Here is a 22596-nt window from a genome sequence, read left to right as displayed (position 1 = left end):
CACCCATGCTGTTGGTAGAGCTGCACCACATCAGCAGACAGCCAGTGCACAGAAGGTTGAGGGCCCCAAACAGCAGGATCCTCCATGACTGAAAATGACAAACAAAAAAAATATATGTTAAAGAACAAGAATAGAAGGAGCAGAGAAACTCAACCTCTGAATCTGGACCCAGTCAGGGTCATTCATCATGGACTCAATGTGATTGGATAAACACTTTTTGTACATCAGGTATGAAAATACTACTACTGCACTGAAGGAGATAAATATTGCATTCCTGCATTCAAAGCTTGGTGGCAGTTGCTATAGACCATACTGCTACATGGTATTAAGCCTCGTCTCTTTCTTTTTTTTTTTTTTTCCTTCCTGAATTGTGCCACCTGTTCTCAACGTACTCAGATAACAGTAGGGATGCAACTAATGACTATTCCTATGGTCGACTAGTCACCGTCCACTGAAACAATTAGTCAACTAGTCAGGTGCTGTGGGTTCCCTTGATGACTTTGATGACTCAACTTTTTTTGGCCTAACGGTTGAAACTAGAAAAGCACTCAGAAAGCACAGACCTCTGCCATCAGCCCTATCTCCCAATAGTGAGGAATCCTTTAATAACAGTCCTGGATCCAAACGGTGATCTGGATCACTCCCAAAATCTAATTCGCTAATTACTCCCTCCCCGATGGGGTGGAGACATGGTGATTCAAAGCATTGGCTTCGCTGCGTGTGGAAGTCATGGCAGAGGGTGAATATTTCTCTATTCCTCCCAGCATTGTGAGTATTCTTGCTAAAATTCACTGACTTTCTCTCTGTTACGCTCCGACTTGTCACTCTATAGACTCCAAAACTTTGAATAAGTTACTCATGTCCGCCATCTCCTGGTGTAAAGTGGTAACAGCACAGACCTCCGCCATTAGCCCTATCTCCCAATAGTACAGAATCCTTTTAAAAAATTCCTGGATCCAGACGGTGATCCGTATCACTCCCAAAATCGAATCAGTTCTTCTTTATGCCCTTTCTGACATTTCCTGAAAATTTCATCAAAATCCGTCCATGACTTTTTGAGTTATGTTGCTAACAAACAAACAAACAAACAAACAAACAAACATATCCACAAATGGAGAAAACTGAGAACAGTGGTGAACCTTCCCAGGAGTCGGCCAAACAAAATGACTCCAAGAGTACAATGACGACTCATCCAGGAGGTCACAAAAGAACCCAGAATGACATCCAAAGAACTGCATGCCTCACTGGCCTCAGTTAAGGTCAGAGTTCATGACTCAACCATAAGAAAGACACTGGGCAAAAAATGGCATCCATAGCATCCTGAAAAACCGGGTGCGGCCCATTGCATCTGGCGTAAAAATAACACACCTTTGATAAAAAGAACATCATAAACATCATCACCCGAAACATACCAACAAGTCCACCCCAGAATAGCTCCAAAAAATAAATAAATAAATAAATAAATAAATAAAAGGTTTTGGAGTGGCCAAGTCATAGTCTGTGCTTAAGTCCAACTGAGATGCTGTGGTGGGACCTTAAATGGGCAGTTCATGATGGAAAAACCTCCAATATGGCTGAGTTAAAACAATTCGATGATGAAGAATGGGCCAAAATTCCTCCACAGCGATGCAAGACTCATCACCAGTTATTACAATGTTACAATGTCATTTAGCAGACACTTTTGTCAAAAGTGATTTACATCTGACAGGTAGGCAGGTATTAAATTGATTCCTTTTATATGGTGCCAGTTCCTAAACAGTATCCAAGTAGCTACTTCTGAGACAAAAATGTGTGTTGAAAGTTATAAAAAAAAACATAAATTACACAAATTCTACAATATATTTCTTGCCTTTTATTCAATACAAAGGGTATTGAAATGAAGTATCAATTTCTGAGTTGTAATTTGGTATCTGTAGGTGGTAGGTATTGCATGTGTTGGTACCGGTACCATGTCAGTACCAGATTTTGATAGTCATCCCAACATAACAGTACTAGTTAGCTATACATTTGCATTTTCTGTGACAGAAACCCCACCACACACATGCATCTCAGCCCTGATGTATAAATTCACCTGGACCAGGCTAACTGAACGCTCAACCAAGGGCAGGGAGATGCATCTTCATCATCTACCATACAAGAGGCTGAAGTAGAGGACAGTGAGGGAGAGTACACTTAAAAAAGGCCTTGCTATGTATGGGGTGAGTGAAAATATCATCTCCTGGTACCCAAAAAGTTACATGGTCCCCTGCAAATGAAAAATGCAAAGACAAAAAGCTCCTGCAGAGTCTTTTATAACTGTGCTCACAGACTGTATTCTGAGAAAAGGGTTTCCCTGACTGTCAGTCAGCTTCCTGTAGCCGACACTCTGGCAGATGACCAGCTGTCCTCTTATCTCAATCCAAACCTACAAACCGACTCGGAGCTGCTGATGGAGAGTGAGTTTCCTGCCCTACGGTTGACCTGCTGTGCTTGAGTATTTGGGTGAATTCTGGGAGTCAACAGAGTCTGGCCATGCAGGCGAACATGTTCACTGCAGTCTGAATCACAGACACACCGGCTCAAGGGAAGGTCACTTTCAGAGGATGAAAGGGCGGAAAACAGTGCTAAGAAAGAGCAGCCTGCATATCAAACTTTACAAAGATCTTAGAATTTTATGTAATCATAATGAAAGAACTTTTAGGGAATAGGCAAAATTTGTGTGCTAAGAGGCATTCCAGTTCCTGCATGTGGTCCAACTAGTTTAGACCAATTCCTCTCAGCGGGCTTTGGCAGAAAGGCAGCCTGAGTGGAGAGCAGAAGAGGCAGACTGTGTAATGTAATCCCAGAGCCCACTGGCTATCATCTACGTAGTAGAGATGCACTGATGTAGATATTAGGACCGATACTGATAAAGTTGCTGCATATCATATTTTGTTTCTTTACTTACTTTCTTAGTTTCTTTACTTTCTTGATCCCAATATGCCACAATGCAGATGAGCAGGACAACTGTCGAGTAGCTGTATAAAGCCAGTGTTATTATTACATGCTACTCCCAGCAGGTTTTGGTTTTATTAGACATAAGATGTTGATGTGCTTTTGCATGTTAATGTATATGCACGTGTGTCTGTCTACTCTGCATGTGAGAGACAACAGGATGTGTTTACAAGTGGCTATAACTTTAGTGTTCTGAATGAACTATGCACTCTACAGCACACACAGTTTGTTTTGTTGAATTTACAACTGCAGTAGGCTATACAGGCCCACTGTACCACACAAGCCAAGTTTCTGACTGATGTTTCATGCAGCCAACATCTGATGGATGAGTGACTGGTGAGATAAGAACAAGACATGATGAGACAGTGATTTAATCAAAGTTACAAAGTGAGCAACTTTATGAGAAGGTCTGAGTGCATACATGAACTAAATAAACAATATATTCTCCCCTTGGAGCATTTAATTATTTCACACTGTTACAATTAACTTATCATCCATTTCCCCTTTGATAGCTTCGTATTTTCCAGTTTAGTATTTTTTTTCTGTTATGGCAGCTGGTGCATTACACAGCTTCGGTGTACTTATCCCACAAGACAGTTTTCACCTCAACAAGAAATCTTGTTTTATTTTGATCTTGCAGGATCCCATCACACCATGTGTATTAGCTAATCCCATTCATATCAGATTAAATCACAATATGGCCTGCTGCAATTTTCAAATCGCAGATGGTGCAATAGTTCTCTAACCTGTAATTTGTGTCAAAATACCAGTTTAAAACTTTTTGCAGCAGCAGCAGCAGACACATTTTGCATTACATACACTATATTCCGAAAGTATTCACTCACCTGCTTTTACTCGCATATGAACTTATCCCATTTTTAATCCATGGGGTTTAATATGACATCGGTCTACCCTTTGCAGCTATAACAGCTTCAACTCTTCTGAGAAGGCTTTCCACAAAGTGTAGGAGTGTGTTTATGGGAATTTTTGACCATTCTTCCAGAAGCGCATTTGTGAGGTCACACACTGATGTTGGACAAGAAGTCCTGGCTCTCAGTCTCTGCTCTAATTCATCCCAAAGGTGTTCTATCGAGATGAGGTTAAGACTCTGTGCAGGCCAGTCAAGTTCATCCACACCAAACTCTGTCATCCACGTCTTTATGGACCTTGCTTTGTGCACTGCTGCACAGTCATGTTGGAACAGGAAGGGGCCATCCCCAAACTGTTCCCACAAAGGTGGGAGCATGGAATGGTCCAAAATCTCTTGGTATGCTGAAGCATTCAGAGTTCCTTTCACTGGAACTAAGGGGCCAAGCCCACCTCCTGTAAAACAACCCCACACCATAATCCCTCCACCAAGCATTTGACGCTTTGCATTGCACTTGGTGATGTATGGCTTGGATGCAGCTACTCAGCCATGGAAACCCATTCCATGAAGCTCTCCACTGTTCTTGAGCTAATTTGAAGGCCACATGAAGTCTGGAGGTCTGCACACTATGCGCCTCAGCATCTGCTAACCCGCTCCACCATTTTATGTGGCCTATCACTTTGTTAGACTTTTGCGCTCTTCTTTTATTGGCAGAAGGACAAAGAAAGGATTAGTTCAGCTTAAATGGTCATTGACCCAAAGTTTATTAAAGATTACATATAAAGTTACAAATGTCATAAACATCACCCATCTGTGTGTCTTCACCCTCACTCTGCACAGAGACAGGAAAAAGTTAGCTCCCAGAGAAGAAAAGCTCCCGAGCAAAGCCAAGTCTCTCCCTTTATCACAGTGAAAGGATCCTAAAGCACTTCCTGGCAAGGAGGAGTCCTGTGAATTACAACACTTTCTGGTCCATTGTGGCCTAGCCTCCCTAATGTATAACAAAGAGTGGTCTCACTTACATTAACCTTAGCTGTTCTCCTCAATGTATACAAAAAGAGCCACTCACTTACAACTCTAACCTTAGCAGTGGAAAAATGTTGACTATATATGGAAAATACAATGTGTTGTCTTGTAAGCATGCAGCCACCCTTCTGTGTTAACTGTCTTATCTCTCAATTGTACAATCAATTCACTGAGCTGACCTAAACCTTCACATCTTAGGCATAACACTATCTCTTACAGTGCATTTGCATTTTAGCCTTAGAAATATTTTACAACTTCATGGCTGAGTTGCTGTCGTTCCCAGTCACTTCCACTTTGTTATAATACCACTGACAGTTGACTGTGGAATATTTAGGAGTGAGGAAATTTCACAACTGGACTTGTTGCACAAGTGGCATCCTATCACAGTACCATGCTGGAATTCACTGAGCTCCTGAGAGCGACCCATTCTTTCACAAATGTTTGTAGAAACAGTCTGCATGCCTAGGTGCTTGATTTTATACACCTGTGGCCATGGAAGTGATTGGAACACCTGATTTCAATTATTTGGATGGGTGAGAGAACAGTTTTGGTTTGTGTATCTTGCAATCATTCTAGCTGCATATTTTTAAAATAGTGTACAAAAAAAAATTCTTCATTTTTGTATGTTTTCTAGTTAAATATTAGAGTTATATCATTTTGCCCAAGGACACATTGACATGTGACTGCAGGGGCAGTAACAGCTATTGCATTTCACTTTTTTATGAAGGTGGGCCTTTACCCAAACAACCTGGTTAAAGATACTGTATATTCTTGTTGTCAATGTGCATTAAGGAAAGATCTTACTGTATCACCCTTTAGGCATCATAAAAGCAACTCAGTGCTCAGTACCTTGAGTGAACTTAAAATGTATTACTTTTTGCTTTTACTTGGGTAGAGTTTTAGACCAGTAACTTTACCTCTACTTAAGTAAATTCTAACCAAAGTAGCTGTACTTTTACCTGAGTACAGTCGTCTTGTGCTCTTTCCTGCTCTGCTCAAAACTGTTTTTTTTTTGAGTTGTAGTTTTGTTTAATGAATAGACTACAAAATGTCAATATGGAGAAAAGGGGTTTTGTGTGCTGTTAGTAAAAAAAGTAGTAAAGATTATATTCATAGTTATAAAAGGAACCAACACTGGCTGTAGGAGAAGGCACAATGCAAATTGCGACCTCTGGATTTGAGCTCCATCATGAATGAATGCTTTTACTCGCTCCTTTGCCTTTGTCTGTCAGCAGTAAGTACAAGTCAAACATTAAGAAAATAACTGGTTAAAACGTTATTTTATGCAGATATATTCATTATGAGCACATCCTAGTCAGAAAGACCAATCAGATTGGATAGAGCAATAACATTTTGAATGAAGAAAAACACCAAACCGTGAGTTTAAACTGGCACTCTCAGTAGAAAGTAGGATTGAGTCTGTGTTTGTCAGACAAAGCAGAGACAAGGAGGAGAACAAGGGAACATGTACACGTGTGTTCATGCGCGTGCATGTGTGAGAGTGTGTGTGTGTGTGTCCTGAACTGTCACTTCATGTTGCAGTCATATGCCGTGGTGGGGAGCGCAGAGTGCTGTGAAATCTACAATTACTGTGGTGTGCTGTGTTATGACAGCACTGGGGCGTCTGGTGACAGTACTAGCCAGCGACAGGCATGGGAGACCCATAATGTGTGTGTGTGTGTGTTTGCTTGCACATGTGTGGGTGCACATGTGTGTGTGCACGAGCATGCCTGCGTGCACGTGTCTGTGTGTGCAAACAGAGAGACAGCGCTTGGCCCAAAACATTCCCCACCCCCCTTCACGTACACAGAGGGCCTGAAGGAGAGAGGACGTTGTTAAATCCTTGACGCTCTGCTGCCCCCATCTGTCTGTCAGCGGCCTCACCGGCTGTCCTGTGGCGTCACCGTGAGCCAGCATATTGAGGTTATATGTGACATCGAAGTGACAGAGTTGCAGCGCCTGTACAGCGGCTCAGTCACCAGGTACTGTAATAAATAAGAAGCCCATGCTGATGCCAGGACTGATTACATCATCTCTGAGCGCTGTGGTATGCTGCTGCATCATTGGGCAGCGCCAAGCAAATGTGTGTCATAGTAGTGAGCAGAGGCGTGACTCATTTTAGCCTCTGAAGACAAGAGGGAGAGCAGGAATAGGAGGTCAGTTTCAACCTGACAGGCAGGAGTGTGTGCCAAGGGATTTGTGGGAGTTTTGGACCAAACTGATACCTGAAGTGTGCCGCCACTGCCTCCTGCAGGGGTTCGCTTCTAGCGATCTAAGTGAAACAGGAAAAACGTCCTCTCCCGTTCTTTGTCTGCTCAAATCAGAGCCATCAGGACTCCGTGTCTCCAGGGCGGCTGTGTTCCCCTCTCAAAATAAACCTACTTATATAATGAATCTGGGCAGCGATGGTGGTGGCGGATTGTTAACCGGGGACAGCGGAGTTTTCTAACTCAGTTGCAGTAGCAGAAACGAGATGACGCCTGGTCCTCACTGTCATCTGTCCTGCAGTCATGTCTTTCCTCCGCCTCTGTCCATGTTCCACTTTCATCAGGACACTGTGTTCCTGCAGGAGTGTCTGATGAACAACAGCAACAAACACATTTCCTGTTCAACAGGCATTGTGTTCGACTCTAACTTTCTGTTAAGAGTCTGAAAATATGGTCAACAAAAGATGAATAAATACTAGTGGCTGTAGCAGAGGCTGACATTGTTTTACTCTGAGGAAAGTTTCTTGCTCTGTATCCACTTGTTCGCTCAGTAGCATCCAAGCGGCACCCTCCGATCCTGAAAAATGAAGCCAATGCAGAAGTGCAAAAAATTGCAATACCATGAATGTCCACTTGAGGCTGGCTGCAGGAACACCGGAAGTCCCGTCTGGACACCTGTTAAACAACCGGTTTACACACTAGAAATAAACCAGTTTACAGCCTGGTTCATAAAACCAAACGTGTCTCTTTAGCTAGTGTCTTATTGTGCTCTCACTGTTCAGGGGGTGAATGTTTTTGTACCACGACAGTTTAGATTATATTTAGGATAAACCTTACTTCGCGCTGATTGGCCCATCTCATTTGATTGACAGATAGCTCAACAGGCAGAGGCTCCCTTTCTGTCAACCAGAATGCTAGCTAACTAGCTGACAGGAAGTCACGCTTAGTGGGCGGGCTGTTAGGTTGAGCCAAAGTTTGGTTGAGACCGCGATTCCAATATGGAAGCCTCCACGGATTGGCTTCAAGAGCTGTTTGAGTCTGCCTATTGTAAGCAGACGGCTGATGTCACACGGGGTTTGTCCAATTTTTTCTACAGTCTATGGTTGCATCACATACTACATGACAGATAATTTTGAGTACACTAGAATTTCATGAGTGTGCTGGCACAATGTCTTAATTTACAGAAACTGCATATCTTTAGCCATCCTCTGGGTTTACACAGGCCTATTTTCATGGCTTGTTATGGTTAGGGAGCAGTGTGATAATCAACTGGAGTGAATGATCCTTTTTACACAGGTCCTCCTCAGCCATTCTAAAAAAATGACAGGACAGAGGGCCTCTGAAATCCTGAGGTGCTCTTTCATACATCTCTCAAAGTAGTGTATTTCCACTGTTGGACAGCAGGGGTGTTCTTGGGAGGCAAGACATGACATCAAAGATGTGTAATGTAATTCAAAGTCTAAGGTTTTTAACATATCGAACACTGCAGACAAGGGAAAGTAGTCCAACACTATGATGACTGTTTTTAATACTTGTTACTGGACATATTTACATTATCAACAAAAGAGTCAAAATTAAGTTAAAGCCAAACAGTCACTTAGGTGGCTTTCACACTAGGGGCCCGGTCTCGGATCTGAGTGCACTTGAGCCCAAAGTCTGGTTCGTTTGGGCAGTGTGAATGCAAACAAACCATGCCCTGGCAACGGGCCCGGGCCCAGGAGGTCGTCTTGGGTGTGTTTCAAGTGGACTCTGGCACGGTTCGGATGAGATGTGAATGCAACCGTGCTCGGATATGGGGCAGAGCGATGTATCAGCTTCATGACATCATCGTAAAAACTAAACTTATTTTCACAGCGCAGTTGTTTGTTCACATTTTTCCTCAATAAAGGGCGAAAATCATCAGAATCTAGCCAATAAATGGTCTGTTGTGACTCACCTTACAGATGAACACAAGTTGGAGTCAGTGAGAGGGGGTCCAAAGGCAATAAAAGTCTCCTGTCACCTCAAAAACCGCTGTATCTGTGCAGCACGAGCCCATTTAATCCTCTGAGCTGTAGAAGATGCGCAGATACGAAGAGCTAAGTTGCTGGCATCTTAAAAGTGATTTTAATCATCCATGGCTGCAGGATGGACTCTTTGCCGGGTAAAAACAAAAATAATCTTTGCTCAGGTCATGACCCCTGTGGTTGCCATGGTAGCTTCTTCTTCTTTCTCCTCCTTTGCGGGGTTGTAAAACAGCTACGTGCATACTGCCACCTGCTATTTCAGACGCAAGTGCGCCCTGGCACAGTTTGATGTCGCTAGTGCGAAAGCAAGCCGGGAAACAACTGGGTCTAATGTGAAAGCGCGCTTAGACTGTAACACAGTCACCCCCAACTAGCTGAGGCTCCAGTTAATGGCAACTACATTGCTGCCATAGAGCTCCACAACCAAGATTTAAACAAAGTATGTTAGATGGATAATAGCACATCAGCATCTCGTGCCAACAGTTTATTTCAGCAGTATTTGATCTAGAAAACTGAGGCCTTGTCCACACATAGGTGTGTGTGACCTTCCGGTACAACTTTTTGAAAACTCCCTTCAGAGTGAAGATTTGTTGAAACTCTATACTGCATTTCCAGGTAGATGAGGAAACTGGGTATTTGGCCTGTAACGTCACATTGTGTGCTGTTTTCCCATCTGTTTGACATCACGGGATGTTACTTTTGGTTTCGTGCAACAGTGGACGTAGCCAAACTTGTGCTAACTGGACTTGCTACAGAACTTTCTTCATGCTCACATGTACTAGCACAATTGCAGTTCTCGCTATGCTGATAAACAGAGACGCATGGACAACGAAGCTCACTGCAGCTTTAGTAAACACTACAAAGACACAACTCACTTCTAATGTTGGTACTTTGGATAAGACCTGGTTGATCTTGAGACAACTGTGAAAATGAAAAAGGCATTTCAGAGGAACAGTGAGAGAATTTTCCCACATAGGACATTACCACTGTCTGTGAGTAAGCAGCCCTACTTGCACAGTAAAGGATGGACTACTGTTGATATGTGTGCTCTGTACAGTAGTATTGGCATCGTCCTGTGGACATAGATGTTTGCAAAATGCTGCAGGTGGATGGAATTTGTTTTGAATGCAGATGGAGAAAAACCCCCAGTCTTAAAAATACTTACAAATTTGTGGACAAGGCTTGAGATGCTGCTGGCTGTGCCAGGTAAAACTTGCACATATTAACCACTTGACTAAAGCAATGTGTCAGCACATCCAGCATAGGAATGTAGACAGTCAGCTGCAGTGATAGCTCTGCTAACATGAGCTTCACTCAGCAAATCAATTTAGCAAGGTTTACCCACTAATGCTGTGATCCTGTGTGACATTAACACTGTTCAATTTTGACAGTTTTTTTTCTTAACTTTAGACGAGTCAGCTAAGCACAAGGAAAAGTTGTGTTTAACCAGATATGAAAGGATTCACCTGGAAACATCCCTAATATATACATGTATAACCAGCTTCATTACATGCAACACTGAACTGACTGCACAGTGGTTGTGTAACGTGATCACTGCTTCCCATTCATTCAGTTTTTTAAGATATATTTAGAGTTTTTTATGCCTTCATTTAGAGAGGATAGTTGATAAGAGTTGGAAATTTAGAGAGTGGGGGTGAGACATGCAGGAAAGAAGCCGCAGGCCGTACTTAAACTTGGGCTGCCCGAGTACACGCAGCGTGACCTAATCAACCCCAACTCATGGTGACTTTTTGTATATATATATTTTCTGCTGCATTCATTCATTCATTGACTTACCTTGTCTTTAAGTGGATTCTTTAAAAGACTATTTTTCTGGCTTTTCTGCCTTTACTTAGATAGGATAGCCAATGAGATACAGTAAATATGGGGAGAGAGAGTGGCGGGGAGGACATGCACCAAACAGCACCAAGACTGGGGATCCTTCCCACGATCAGTGTGTCAAGGACCATCACCTCTACACATAGGCGCCTGCCATGCCAGCTGAGCCAATCCGGCTCCTGTTCTTCTTCTTATTCTTATGTAGGAATGAATCTGTTCAGATACAATTGGACCTGAAAGATGACACTGGAACTAACTTTGTATTAAGAAAAATTCTTTTTGATCATTGGAAAGCATCTTATCTGTATCAATAACAGTTTTTTTTCTTTTTGCTCCTCTAGATATGAGAAACCTTATGACCCATGCAGTGCTAAAAAATGACACAACTAAAGACGTTCAAAACTATTGAGTTTCCATGTAGGGTCTAGTGTCCATATCCTCTACAGCAAGAATCTACACATGGCTGGTGCAACAAGCCTGTGTTTCTGATCAGGTCTCTACTAGACAGTAGAGCTGTAAGCTGAAAAAACAAGATGTGTGTATTAATATTTACATGCTGGATGTTGAGAACTAAATACAGCTAATTCATTTCAACATGTCATTTTATAATGTTTTACTTCTTGACAAAAATGTGATGACGACAACAGCCTCTGTACTAGTATATGGATGCCTGTTGAACCCAAAAAGCTAAACCATTTAAATGGAAATTTTACAGAAAGTTTGGCAAAAAGAAAAAAAAAAAAACCTAATATCGTCTGTCCACGCAGTTTACCCTTCAATTTGAATTTCAAAAGGAACAAATAGTAAAATCTCTGGTTACAGTGGTGCTTTAAAGACAGTTAAAATAAAACACTACTATCGTTGTGTTCTAGTTTTGCTTCTAAGCATCATGGTTCTGCTGAATTAAAGGCATAAATGTTCCTGATGAGTGTCAACATCTGTTCTGTAGGGTAACATTTGAAGGTATGATGATCATTGTTTTAATGAGAAAAGATGTTAGGAGCCAATATTCAAATCTGGATGGTAGCTTAGTTTGTACACAGTTTCTTATCCAAAGGTATTTTAGACAAATGACAAATCAGGACTTATAGTTTGCTTGTCTGATTATTGCCAGACGTGGCCCAAAACGTCATGAAAAGTTAAGCTTTGAAGACAACAGATTTCAGCAGAGTACTCCCCATCACTGACTTTGGACCTGAAACTGACTTGGATTTTATTTCTGCACAGAAACAGAAAATGGGTGCTGAGGAAGAACATCTCAACTTTCGCCCCTTTGAACTATGTTTGGCCCCTAAGCCGTGTACGACACCGTGTAATCCAATCCAAGGCTCTTTGGGGAAGCAAGACCCCCGCCAGTGTTAGGTCAAAGTGGATTATAGTACAATAACGCTGACACACACACAACCAATCACATAAAACAATCCTGTTTGAGATCCTCTAACATACATTATCACTTGGAAGCATTCCAGCTCAGAGTGTACATCTGCCCCTGTTTTGTTGTCAACACAGTAATTACATTTTTAAATACAGCTTAAGTAAAAAATAAATCCAATTATTTGAACTAAACATGTTTTTTAAGGTTAGACAAGTTTTTAAGGTTAAACCTGTTTCTAAGGTGGAAAAAACTACAGCAGTCTCTATTGTTGTGTCCTGTTTTCACAGTGGTAAATTCAGTGTTTTTTTCTGAGGTGGAATATGTAATTCATGTTTATCAGGCAAATTACACACTGCAGATTTGTTGATGTTTACACTGGTGGTATTGTATTAAATGGGGGAGAGACCCCAACAGACCACCCACAAAATGCCAAAAAAAGCTGTACTAATAAACTTGTATTCCAAAGTTGTGCTGTTGACATGCAAATGGCAATTTCTAAGGTTTAATCTGCATGTTGGAAAACAATCAGGCCTCCCAAGACCAAGGTATGCATGTATTATGCATATATTATGCATACTATGTATAGTCTAGTCAAGACTTCCAAAACCTGGTACAACTGATGACTAAAAGTAGGATATCAGACCAGGATATTCCGACCAAGAGAAGACCAGGGCTTTAGAGATTTACTCCCAAAATGAGACCCAAAATATCCATCCAATATTCCATCCTGTAACTGTACTGCCTATGAGCCGAATTCACACATGTACATATGCATATTTAGGTTCTATATACAATATGTATTGATTTAATAATATAACTGTTTTTATATTAATTTTAACTTTGTTAATCATTACTACTTTTCCATTTTTTTACCATCCACCTAAACCACTTAACCATCCTTCTGTTTGACTGAAAAAACAATTGTCTTTAGAGTATTAAAGAGGTAGTGAACATTTCAACATTTTTTTTTCAACTGTACACTGATGTATCTGACTGAACTATAATAAAACACATCAGTGTTGGTATTATAGCTGAAATTTGCACCAAACTGATAAAAGTCTGGATTTTATGGCTTTTAATTAGCTCAAGCAGACATCTGCCTTGAAAAATCTTTTCTGAAAAGGTGGGGCTTATGTGATGTAGAAACCGACCGATGGTTGGTTTCTACGTCACAAACACTTTATAAAAGGTAGAGCGTTACCGCCTCTAACTGACTTTACAATACAGAGACCACTCCCATCCTCTCCCGCCTGCACCTGCACTGTCTCGGCTCTGAGAGCTCCAGCTATAGTAACGCCACTGCTGGAGCCAATGGACTGAACAGGTAGTACTCAGAACCACCGCGGTCCACCACGACATTATAGCCTGCGTTAGGGGGATGCTAGAGGGGAAAACTCCACTTTAAAAGTTCGCTATGAGGCAGCAGTGCTGTGGGACTGTGTCCGTGTATCTCTCTGACAAGGGGACATCACTGTCACTCCCACCTCATCTGGAAAACGCCGTCCTTTTCCCCTCCCTCCTCTCAGAACCAAACTGTTCACTTTCTGTGCATTTTTTGAATTACGGAGGTGGGCAGAATTAGCTCTGAGCTGGGGGTTCACTTACACTTTAAATCAATACACTTTAGACACAAGGGAGGATTGAGGTCAGTCACAGTATTTCTAATGAGACATTATTCATACAGGCTAATGAAATGTTGTGGTCTTGGCCAGTCTTTAAATAGAACTAAGAGTCCTCTTTGTCCAACATAAAGACAAGCCTGAGTTAAAATGGAGTTCAGGTCAAGTTGAGACCTTAAAAGTGTCGAGACCAATCTCAAGTACTAAACGTACACACATTGACCCAGACCAAGCCCATGACAGTAACGTTAATACTTTTAACCAGCAGTCAGAGGACGAGGTGCCACTGAGAACTGGAATACACTCTCTCACACACACACGCACACCCACCCACCCCCACACACACACACTTAAGAGGTGACTCTGTTGGTGAAGTGATCTGTTTGCTTTGAGCTCTGGTAAAGATATGCACTGTGCTTGTTAAATTTACTTAGGAACACACACTTTTCTCTTTGATAATTAATGGAAAATTAAGACATTTTTCAACCTTTTCAGAATTTTCTTTTGTCAAGAAGTACGCTGTAACCTGTGCATCCCGGTCACCTCTGTCGGGGTGGAGAGGGTTTTCTTTATGGCTGGGACGATAGTGAACAAAAAAACGCTCCGTTCTTTATTCAGAAGACGAGGATCACCTCCCGTTTTTAGGTAAAAATTTGCAGGAACAAGATGGTACCAACATTTTTTAATGTTTTGGTTACTATAAACATGATGTATAAATGATGATAAATTGCGGCGCAATTTAATTTACTTTTGTTTCACATTTAATTTCTAACCCGTTTGTTTTAAAGTTGACCATCAGTACCAAAACACTTGTTAAAAGCCTCTAAATGGTGCAAGTGGCTGTGTTTGCACTAAAAAAGTACATAAAAATTGGGCCGCGCCAGTAGTCGAGTGGTTAAGGCGCGCACCATATACACAAGCGACCTGGGTTCAATTTAATAAAGGCACGAAAAAGCCCAAAAATCAATCTTAAAAAAAAAAAAAAAAAAGTACATAAAAATTAACATTAACTACTTTTGCTTTTAGCTCATTATTTCTTCATTGCAATCTGTAACGTAATATTGGAGGGTCCTCTAGTGGACAAATGTGTAACTACACAGTGATTAAAGCAACTGAACGTTTTACATACATATTAAAAAATGTGCATACATACTTAAATATAATTCGTAACCTGTAAAAAATAATCAATCAAATTCGAATAGGACTGTTGATAAATATTGACAGCCCTAATCTGAATGGATTAATTTTTACATAAGAATAAGAACGGAAGCCGGATTGGCTCAGTATTTACAGTAGATGCCTATATGTACAGACCATGGTCCTGGAAAGGATTCCCGGTGGTGTCGTTGTTTGGTGCCCCACACACACACACACTCTCTCTCCCCATGTTCCCTGTCTCTCTTCTGCTGTCCTCTCTTAAATAAGGCAAAAAAACAGAAAATGTTTTTCAAAAACAATTAGAGTAAGAAAATGAATAGAAATGAAAACAAAAATAAGAGATGCACAGATGCATCGATCCACATTAATAATAACTGTTTTGACAAACACTGGCCATTAACAACCGATGTGAGGAAGAACCGATGTCAGTAGCGGATGTTTCTCTGTTGTGTTGTATCAATGTAATGCTGCCATTCTGCACAGCTAGCAGCTAAATCAGATGTATTATTTTGTAGAAGGTGTGTTTTTTTTTTTTTTTCAAACTGTGGTCTGTTTTCGCGGTCAAATCCGGGAGAAATGTTGGCATTGTGGGAGTGTTACACTTAAAGAAGTAAAAAAGAGACAAACATCAGTAATGGCATCAGCCCAGACTCTTACATTTTGTGCATCTATAATAATAATAATAACAATAACAAAAATGATTATATCATTACTATTAGTATTATTATCATTATTATTATTATACATTGTGAAGCACTTTACATTCCAAACTAATTTTAAAGTTCTACAGGAATTAGATGACAATAACTTCCATTAACTGCAGTTAAGCCACAAAACATGAATAAAACATGAGGATGTATGATTATGGAAAAAAGAAGCTACATCTTAATCTACAGATAGTGCAAAAATAAAAACATCAAATGGCTTAATTTTCTAGTAAAGCATTAGTTGATTACACCATATTTTGTTGTTGGACAGAGACTATGCCTCTTCTTGTGGAAAAAGAAAGAAATTATTTCATCTTCCATCAAGTTAGGCCTTGTGTTCAAACTACATTACAGCTTACACATTTTGTAGATGGTTCAAACTGGTACAGAAATTAATTCCTAATATCTCTGGGGGTTTTTAACATGCATAGAATCACTACAGGAAAAGCTTCAGCCTGAGCAGACACATCATAAACTATACAGAAACTAAGACTGCAGTTTAAAATTATCAGTCATAGCAGGTTAGCCAAAGAGGACCAGCTTTCAGTGTATAACCCTTTGTATTTTACTTTAAGGTTTTCACTGGAACATGGTGACCTGCTAGGCAAACAGGATTACTGGAGGTGTTTGGATTCTGTTTTTTTGTCTTACACAGCCAAACAGCAACAGATTAGAGCAGAATGGGATTAAAAAACAAGGATTCTTTGGATGATAACTAGTCAGGGAAAACCAAGACAATGAAGTTCGGATAATATGGACCAGGTGGACGAAGTTGGCCAATGATCAAAAGGTAAAAGCCTCCAAAAGATAACAAGCACATGAAAGAAATATGCGCCACTAATTTCTAAAACACTTACTCGTCTATCTGAGGACACAAGTCTGAATTCCTGCAAAAGTTTCCCAAAGATGGACCGGTGCGTCCGCCTGAATGGATGAATGGTTCCCTGCAAATGTAAAAACATAAAAAATAATCAATTATCAAACCTAAATTCACAGAAATGATACAATATCACACTTAATTGGGTGTAGAAAGAGTGAGCAGCAAATTAAGTGCTATCAGAAATTATTGTTTTGTTTTCAGGAAGATGAATCAGAGTACAATCAGGTTTATCTTGACTGTGACTGTAAAGCAGAGTTAGACACAAATTGTGATCTATACTGACACCATGTGGTGAGTCAGTGTACGACAGCTAGATGATATTACAGAGCATCTCTGCAAAAAAGGGGCTGTGGATATTTGCACAAACCAAAGGAAAAAAACATGGACAGATTTCTTATAAATCTGCATATCTGATTATTATGAGAGAGCAAAGCCCAACACTGTCCTGTAACATCGGATCAGACTATTTTTGTGTCAGTACATCTTCAGATTAAGGCAAACTACAGGATTATTTGATTGCTTTTTATTTTGTCTTTTTATTTTTAAACTGTCAGAGGGTGCAATGGAGGGTTGATTGGAGAGACAAGTAGCAGACAGAGAGAGGCATGTCCTCAGCATCAGTCAAACAAAATCCAGAATCTTCCTTAATGTCCATGCAGACTTGAAGGACTTCTTTAAAGTGTATCCCCTGTGAAACAATCGGAACACAACATCTTCTCTCTCCATATCACTACTTTGTTTAAGCAACAGGTTGCAGGCACTCACTCTTATTGGTTTTCCATCAATGTAATCTCTGAGTTAAAAAAACAAATACTCTTTTTCCCTTAAAAACCTCAGCATTTTAAGTATGACCTGACACAAATCACTAAAGCACATAATATCTATCAAATATTTTGACAACTGTATGTAATCTTCCTTGATTGATTGTCAATTTTAAATCAAAACAATGAAACTGTATGAGAAAACAAATAGAGTGATGATAGAGCGGAGATAAAAGATACTAAGCCAAAATAAAAGGTGAGCACTACTGAAACCTATATAATTCACGAAACTCTGAAGGACACTCACCAAGACATATGTGTCGTGTTCATGCTTCTTCCTGTGTAAGTGGACATCTGTGGAGGAATACAGATACAATCACCCACATGCAGCAACAAAACCAGAAAGTCTGTCTGACAGAGACACAAAGTTTTTGTGTGTTCTTTCCTTTGCAAAAAAAAGTTGGTACTTCATAATGTAACTTGTCTTATTATTAGAGCGTTGTTCAAACTTTCTGCCAGTACAAAACAACATTACATATTAATCTTGCAATTTGGCCTATCATAAACTTTTAACTTATGTGCTAAAAAATTAACGTGCTATAAGACAATTTTACATGCAGTAATATCTCAGTAAAGCTTTAGGTGAACCACCATATAACATGAGACCATTAAACTTTTGCAGCAATTTATAACATAGATGCTACTGCCTGATGAAAAAGCAGCTTCTCTAGAATCAAACCACAGAACTACATCAAACTCCATTTATTAACTGAATTATATGGTTGGTAAAATCATCATGACAGAGTTCCAAAAACTTCTTAAAAACTCCACAAGTTAATATCCTTTAGAGAAACCCTGCACACATGCTTTTATTACAATCTGCATGCTCAGTGCATTTAGAAGGTATTCAGACCCCCTTCACATTTTCAATTTTGTTATGTGTATGTACACCCAATACCCAATCATGACAAAAGAAAAACAAAATTTTAGAATAGTGTGTAAACTTACTAAAAAGATAACAACTAAAATATCACATTGACATAAGTATTCATACCCTTTGCAGATATACTTTGAAATTCAGCACAAGTTCTTTACATTTCTGTCAGTCTTTGCTGAGATGTTTCTACACCTTGATTGGACTCCACCTGTGTTTAATTAAACTGACTGGATATGATTTGGAAAGGCACACATCTCTCTGTAGAAGGCCTCACAGCTGACATTGCATATCAGAGTACACCATGAGGTCAAAGTAAAAAGCCTGCAGAGCTCAAAGACAGTGTTGTTCCTACACACAGATCTGCAGATGGCTACAAAAAAAATCCTGCTGCACTGAAGGTTCCCAAGAGCACAGTGGCCTCCATAATTCTAGGCACAATCTAAACACACCACAACAGACTCTTCAAAGAGCTGGTGGTCAAACTGAGCAATCAGGGGAGAAAGTCTTTAGTAAGAGGTGAACAAGAACCCAATGGTCACATGACTGAGCTCCAGAGATCCTGTGTGAAGATGGGACAAAGCTCCAGAAGAACAACCGTCACTGCAGCCCTTCACTGATCTGGGCAAATGGCAGAGTGGCTAGAGGAGGCTTTAGGTCAGTGTATAAACATGCAAGCCCGTTTGGCTTTCATATAGTTTGCACTCCCATTATTGAGATTCATTTTATGCACTAATGTTCCATGACATAAAGATTTCCCAAACAAAACAATTTGCACAAATTCTTTATCCTATGTCAAAAACAAGGCTGAGAACTCGTTTGTTTACATCTGTCTTTAGTTTAGATTGTGTTAATATGTTTAATTTCTATTTTTACTATACAGGATTGTACTAAGCGTCTGTTCTTGTTGCTACTATTTCACCTTGAGTTTGTGTTGATTGTTTTTAACGAGACTTTCATTTCCTGCTGCGTTTCGTTATCCCAAATAAAACTCTAAGCATTATCACGAGGTCCAAAATGAATGTTAGCCCCAAGCTACACTGCAGAGCAGGGTGCCCCATTATTGTGTATTCACGGTTGTTAAAGCGCTTCTTACTGAGATGCAAAAGTCAAAACAGAGGAAGAACAGGGACTCAGACGGACACGTTGACCGGTTAGCTAGTCAAAAGACGCTGTTCAAGCCAACGTTGTTATATCAATAACAACTCCTGACAATAAACAGCCTATGAAACAGCTAAAAGTGAATTGACGTTTACAGTCAAGCTCAGAATCAGCTGTTAGCCTCGTTAGCAAAGCCGTCTGATTGATTACGTGTTGTTAGCCGTTAGCCGGTTAGCATAACAAACCTGAATCGCTGATATTAATAACGTCCACGGACACCATGTCAGGTTTATCCAGCGGTCCCACTTTCCTCTCGGTAACCCCGGACGGTACCACGTCCGGCTTTGGGCCGAACTTTCTGGGGTAAAAATCCCCGGCATTGTGGTAAGATAGACCCGAAGACGTGGACATCATTCCGTCCATCGCCATTTTGCACTTCCTGTACCCATAAGCCCTTTCCTGTGAGCTGCGCATGCGTCAGCTCACAGATCAGTATAACACTGTACGACAAATTTTATCCAGACGATCCACATATTATGGAGATCGGGTATCAGATTTTTCATCTGTTACAGCTTAAGCCCTGAAACAAATGCCCCAAAATATAGAAGTCGATCCCCTCCAGGAGAATAAATGCATTTTTGAGAAATTCAGAAGATAAGATGTACAGTCTGTAAGATAATGAGATAGTTAACCAAAAAATAATGTTTCTGGTAAGAGAAATGCATTTCTTTTCAAACCTAAGGAAAAAAAAGCATAAATCAAGCATGCACATTCTACATATGATTTTTTTTTTTAACAGAAACAGTTCAACCACTCGTTTATTTAGGCTACATGTTCTTCATGGCATAGGTCACACAATATTCAGTTACTTTCAGCTTATTCAACACTTGTTGAGACTGTTTCATTCAAACAGTCCAGGCGCAGCAGCTAAATAGTTCCAGGAGAAAAATCAGATGCAAGCTGCTCAAGTATGGCAGCTTTCAAACAGGTTTGTGCAGTTTGAAGTCATTTCACTTAAGTAATTGTCAGGAGTAAACAAAGAGCATAACAGTGGAAGAGAGTGGGATAGGCTTTTTACTGTGGTTACCCCGCCATGCATAAGTTTTTTAACCAATTTTCTTCTGTCCTGGTCAGCTGAAAAACAACAGGGATCCATTAATTATTCATTCATAAAAAATACAAAAGGAAAGAAGAGGAAGCATGACCAATCCAAGCGTGGAAATGCTGTATTTTATTGGGGAGCCAAAGACCTGCAGTGTGTGTGTGCAAACTCTTTAATTTGCATTATGTTTGTGTATATGTTTGTGTGGGTTTCAGTCACATTTTAGTGTGTCTGTTGCTTATTCATGCTGTGATGGATGGGGATTTCTTTTAGCCAAGAGGCAAATGGGGCCCCAGAGTCGAGGGGGTCTTTTGGCAGCTAATATGTACAGAAAAAAGAGCGAGAGGGTACAGAAAAACCCAATTTGAGGACAATGTAGTGGAAATGGTGATTATAAAAGAAAAGACTAAATAAAGGAAAGACTGGGAACTGTTATCTAGAGCATGACAGCAAGGCAAAGATACATTTAAAAAGAGCAAGTTAGAGAGTCAGACACTGATTTGATCATTTTATACAAGAAGTGCTTCAGTCTGCTCTGTAACATTTTTTCCATTTGGTTTCCAGCCCTGAACAGCCTCTGGTATGTGCCACATTTCTCTACCCTCATGATAATGCCTCTGTGCAACACAAGCAAACACTCAGCTCATAATTACTCTACAGCACAGTGTTAATGTGTGGGAGAAAAATGCACCTTTTAAGTGTGCCAACAACATCTGGCTCTGTCAGGGACTCTCACTGTGCAGATATGTTAAATAATAATGTTTAAATCTGCAGAAGTCAGATGGTAAACTGAGAAAAGAGTGAGTGCAGCTGTTTGTACTGTGTCAGAATCTCCAGTTGGGAATGTTCAAATCAGTTAAATAAGATTTATTTGTTTCTAATTAATGTGACATGGCAAGAAAGATCTTAAATACTTCCTGTTGTACAACAGGGCGCTCTTAGATTTAATGTTTGCATATCACCTAATCACCAGAGGTAATCAGCCTCTTATTCCTTAATAACTTTTCAGCAACCCTAAACTTCTTGAGTTTCCAGCTGTCACTGGATTTAACATGGTTTTGACTTGATATCAGTTGTCAAAGGATTACTGCAGCAAAAACATTGCTTTACATTTGCTAGGGTCTGTATTTTTTTAACCACTTAAAATCTCTTATGACAAAATTAACAGTGAATTGTTCTGAGCCATTTAAAAGGAGAGTTTGGAAGCTCAAATAGAGCTCTTCTTTTGTAAAGAAGAAAATATAAGAATCACAAAATATCCCAGTGACAAAGCAAAACAAAGCAAGGGTGTGTTACAAGAATGATAAGCTATAGGGTTACACAAAGACAGCTGTTTGTGCAGCTGCATGTGAAATGACTTATTGAATGTCTTATTTAACATGCTTTGTCATCATGAGACAGACAATTACATAAAGGTACTCAAGCCTAGTAAGTACAAGAATTGAATTTAAGATTTCCTAAACGTACAGAGTAACTTCTAAGGAGTTTGACAGTAAAATGTGATATTTCCTTGTTGGAAAGAACAACATGACAATAGATCTCCAACCAGGTTTTTCAGGTAAAGCCACACCTTCATAATAAAGGAAATTACACAGCAAAATTGACAGTGTTAATTAAACTCCATTTCCAAATACAAGCTCAAGTCCATTTACCGCTGTAATTACACTTCAGTTTAGCTGGACTACTGTCCTTGTCCCAGCACTGGAAAAAATAGGATTTATCAACGGACAATTCTGGTGCTTGTTACCTGCAGAAATAAGTTCCAGTTCACTTTGTTAAAAATGTAGCAAGCAGCCAACTGTATGTAAGTCGAATGGCAAAAACATGGGTATTTTATTAGCATTACTTATAGTCCTACCATTTACATTAGGTACAAATACAGTGGATTTAATCCTTCTGGCTGATGAGGATAACAACAGCAGCGCAACTTCTGCTGGTTATCATGAGTGTTATTTGACTTCTTGGTCAAAGTTGAAAAACTGTAGAGCATTCAAACAAGTGTCACAAACATGGGAGTGGGTTTAAATCCAGATTTAAATT

General features: G+C 40.1%; 1 protein-coding gene across 1 annotated transcript in view; it reads right to left on the bottom strand.

The window, feature by feature from the left end:
- The window catches only part of slc30a6 (solute carrier family 30 member 6), a 94822-nt gene extending 74934 nt beyond the window's left edge, over window positions 1-19888 (bottom strand). The window contains exons 1-4 of the mRNA XM_041789474.1: window positions 19700-19888; window positions 17727-17773; window positions 16636-16722; window positions 4-88 (exon numbers count right to left, since the gene is read on the bottom strand). Coding sequence (XP_041645408.1) covers window positions 4-88; window positions 16636-16722; window positions 17727-17773; window positions 19700-19883 — 403 coding nt within the window. The 5' untranslated portion in view covers window positions 19884-19888. The remainder of the gene's footprint in view (window positions 1-3; window positions 89-16635; window positions 16723-17726; window positions 17774-19699) is intronic.
- Between the last annotated feature and the right edge of the window lie 2708 nt (window positions 19889-22596).

The sequence above is a fragment of the Cheilinus undulatus genome, linkage group 6 (assembly GCF_018320785.1).
Source record: "Cheilinus undulatus linkage group 6, ASM1832078v1, whole genome shotgun sequence".
Classification (NCBI taxonomy): Eukaryota; Metazoa; Chordata; class Actinopteri; order Labriformes; family Labridae; genus Cheilinus; species Cheilinus undulatus.
This window is presented reverse-complemented; position numbering and strand designations above follow the sequence as displayed.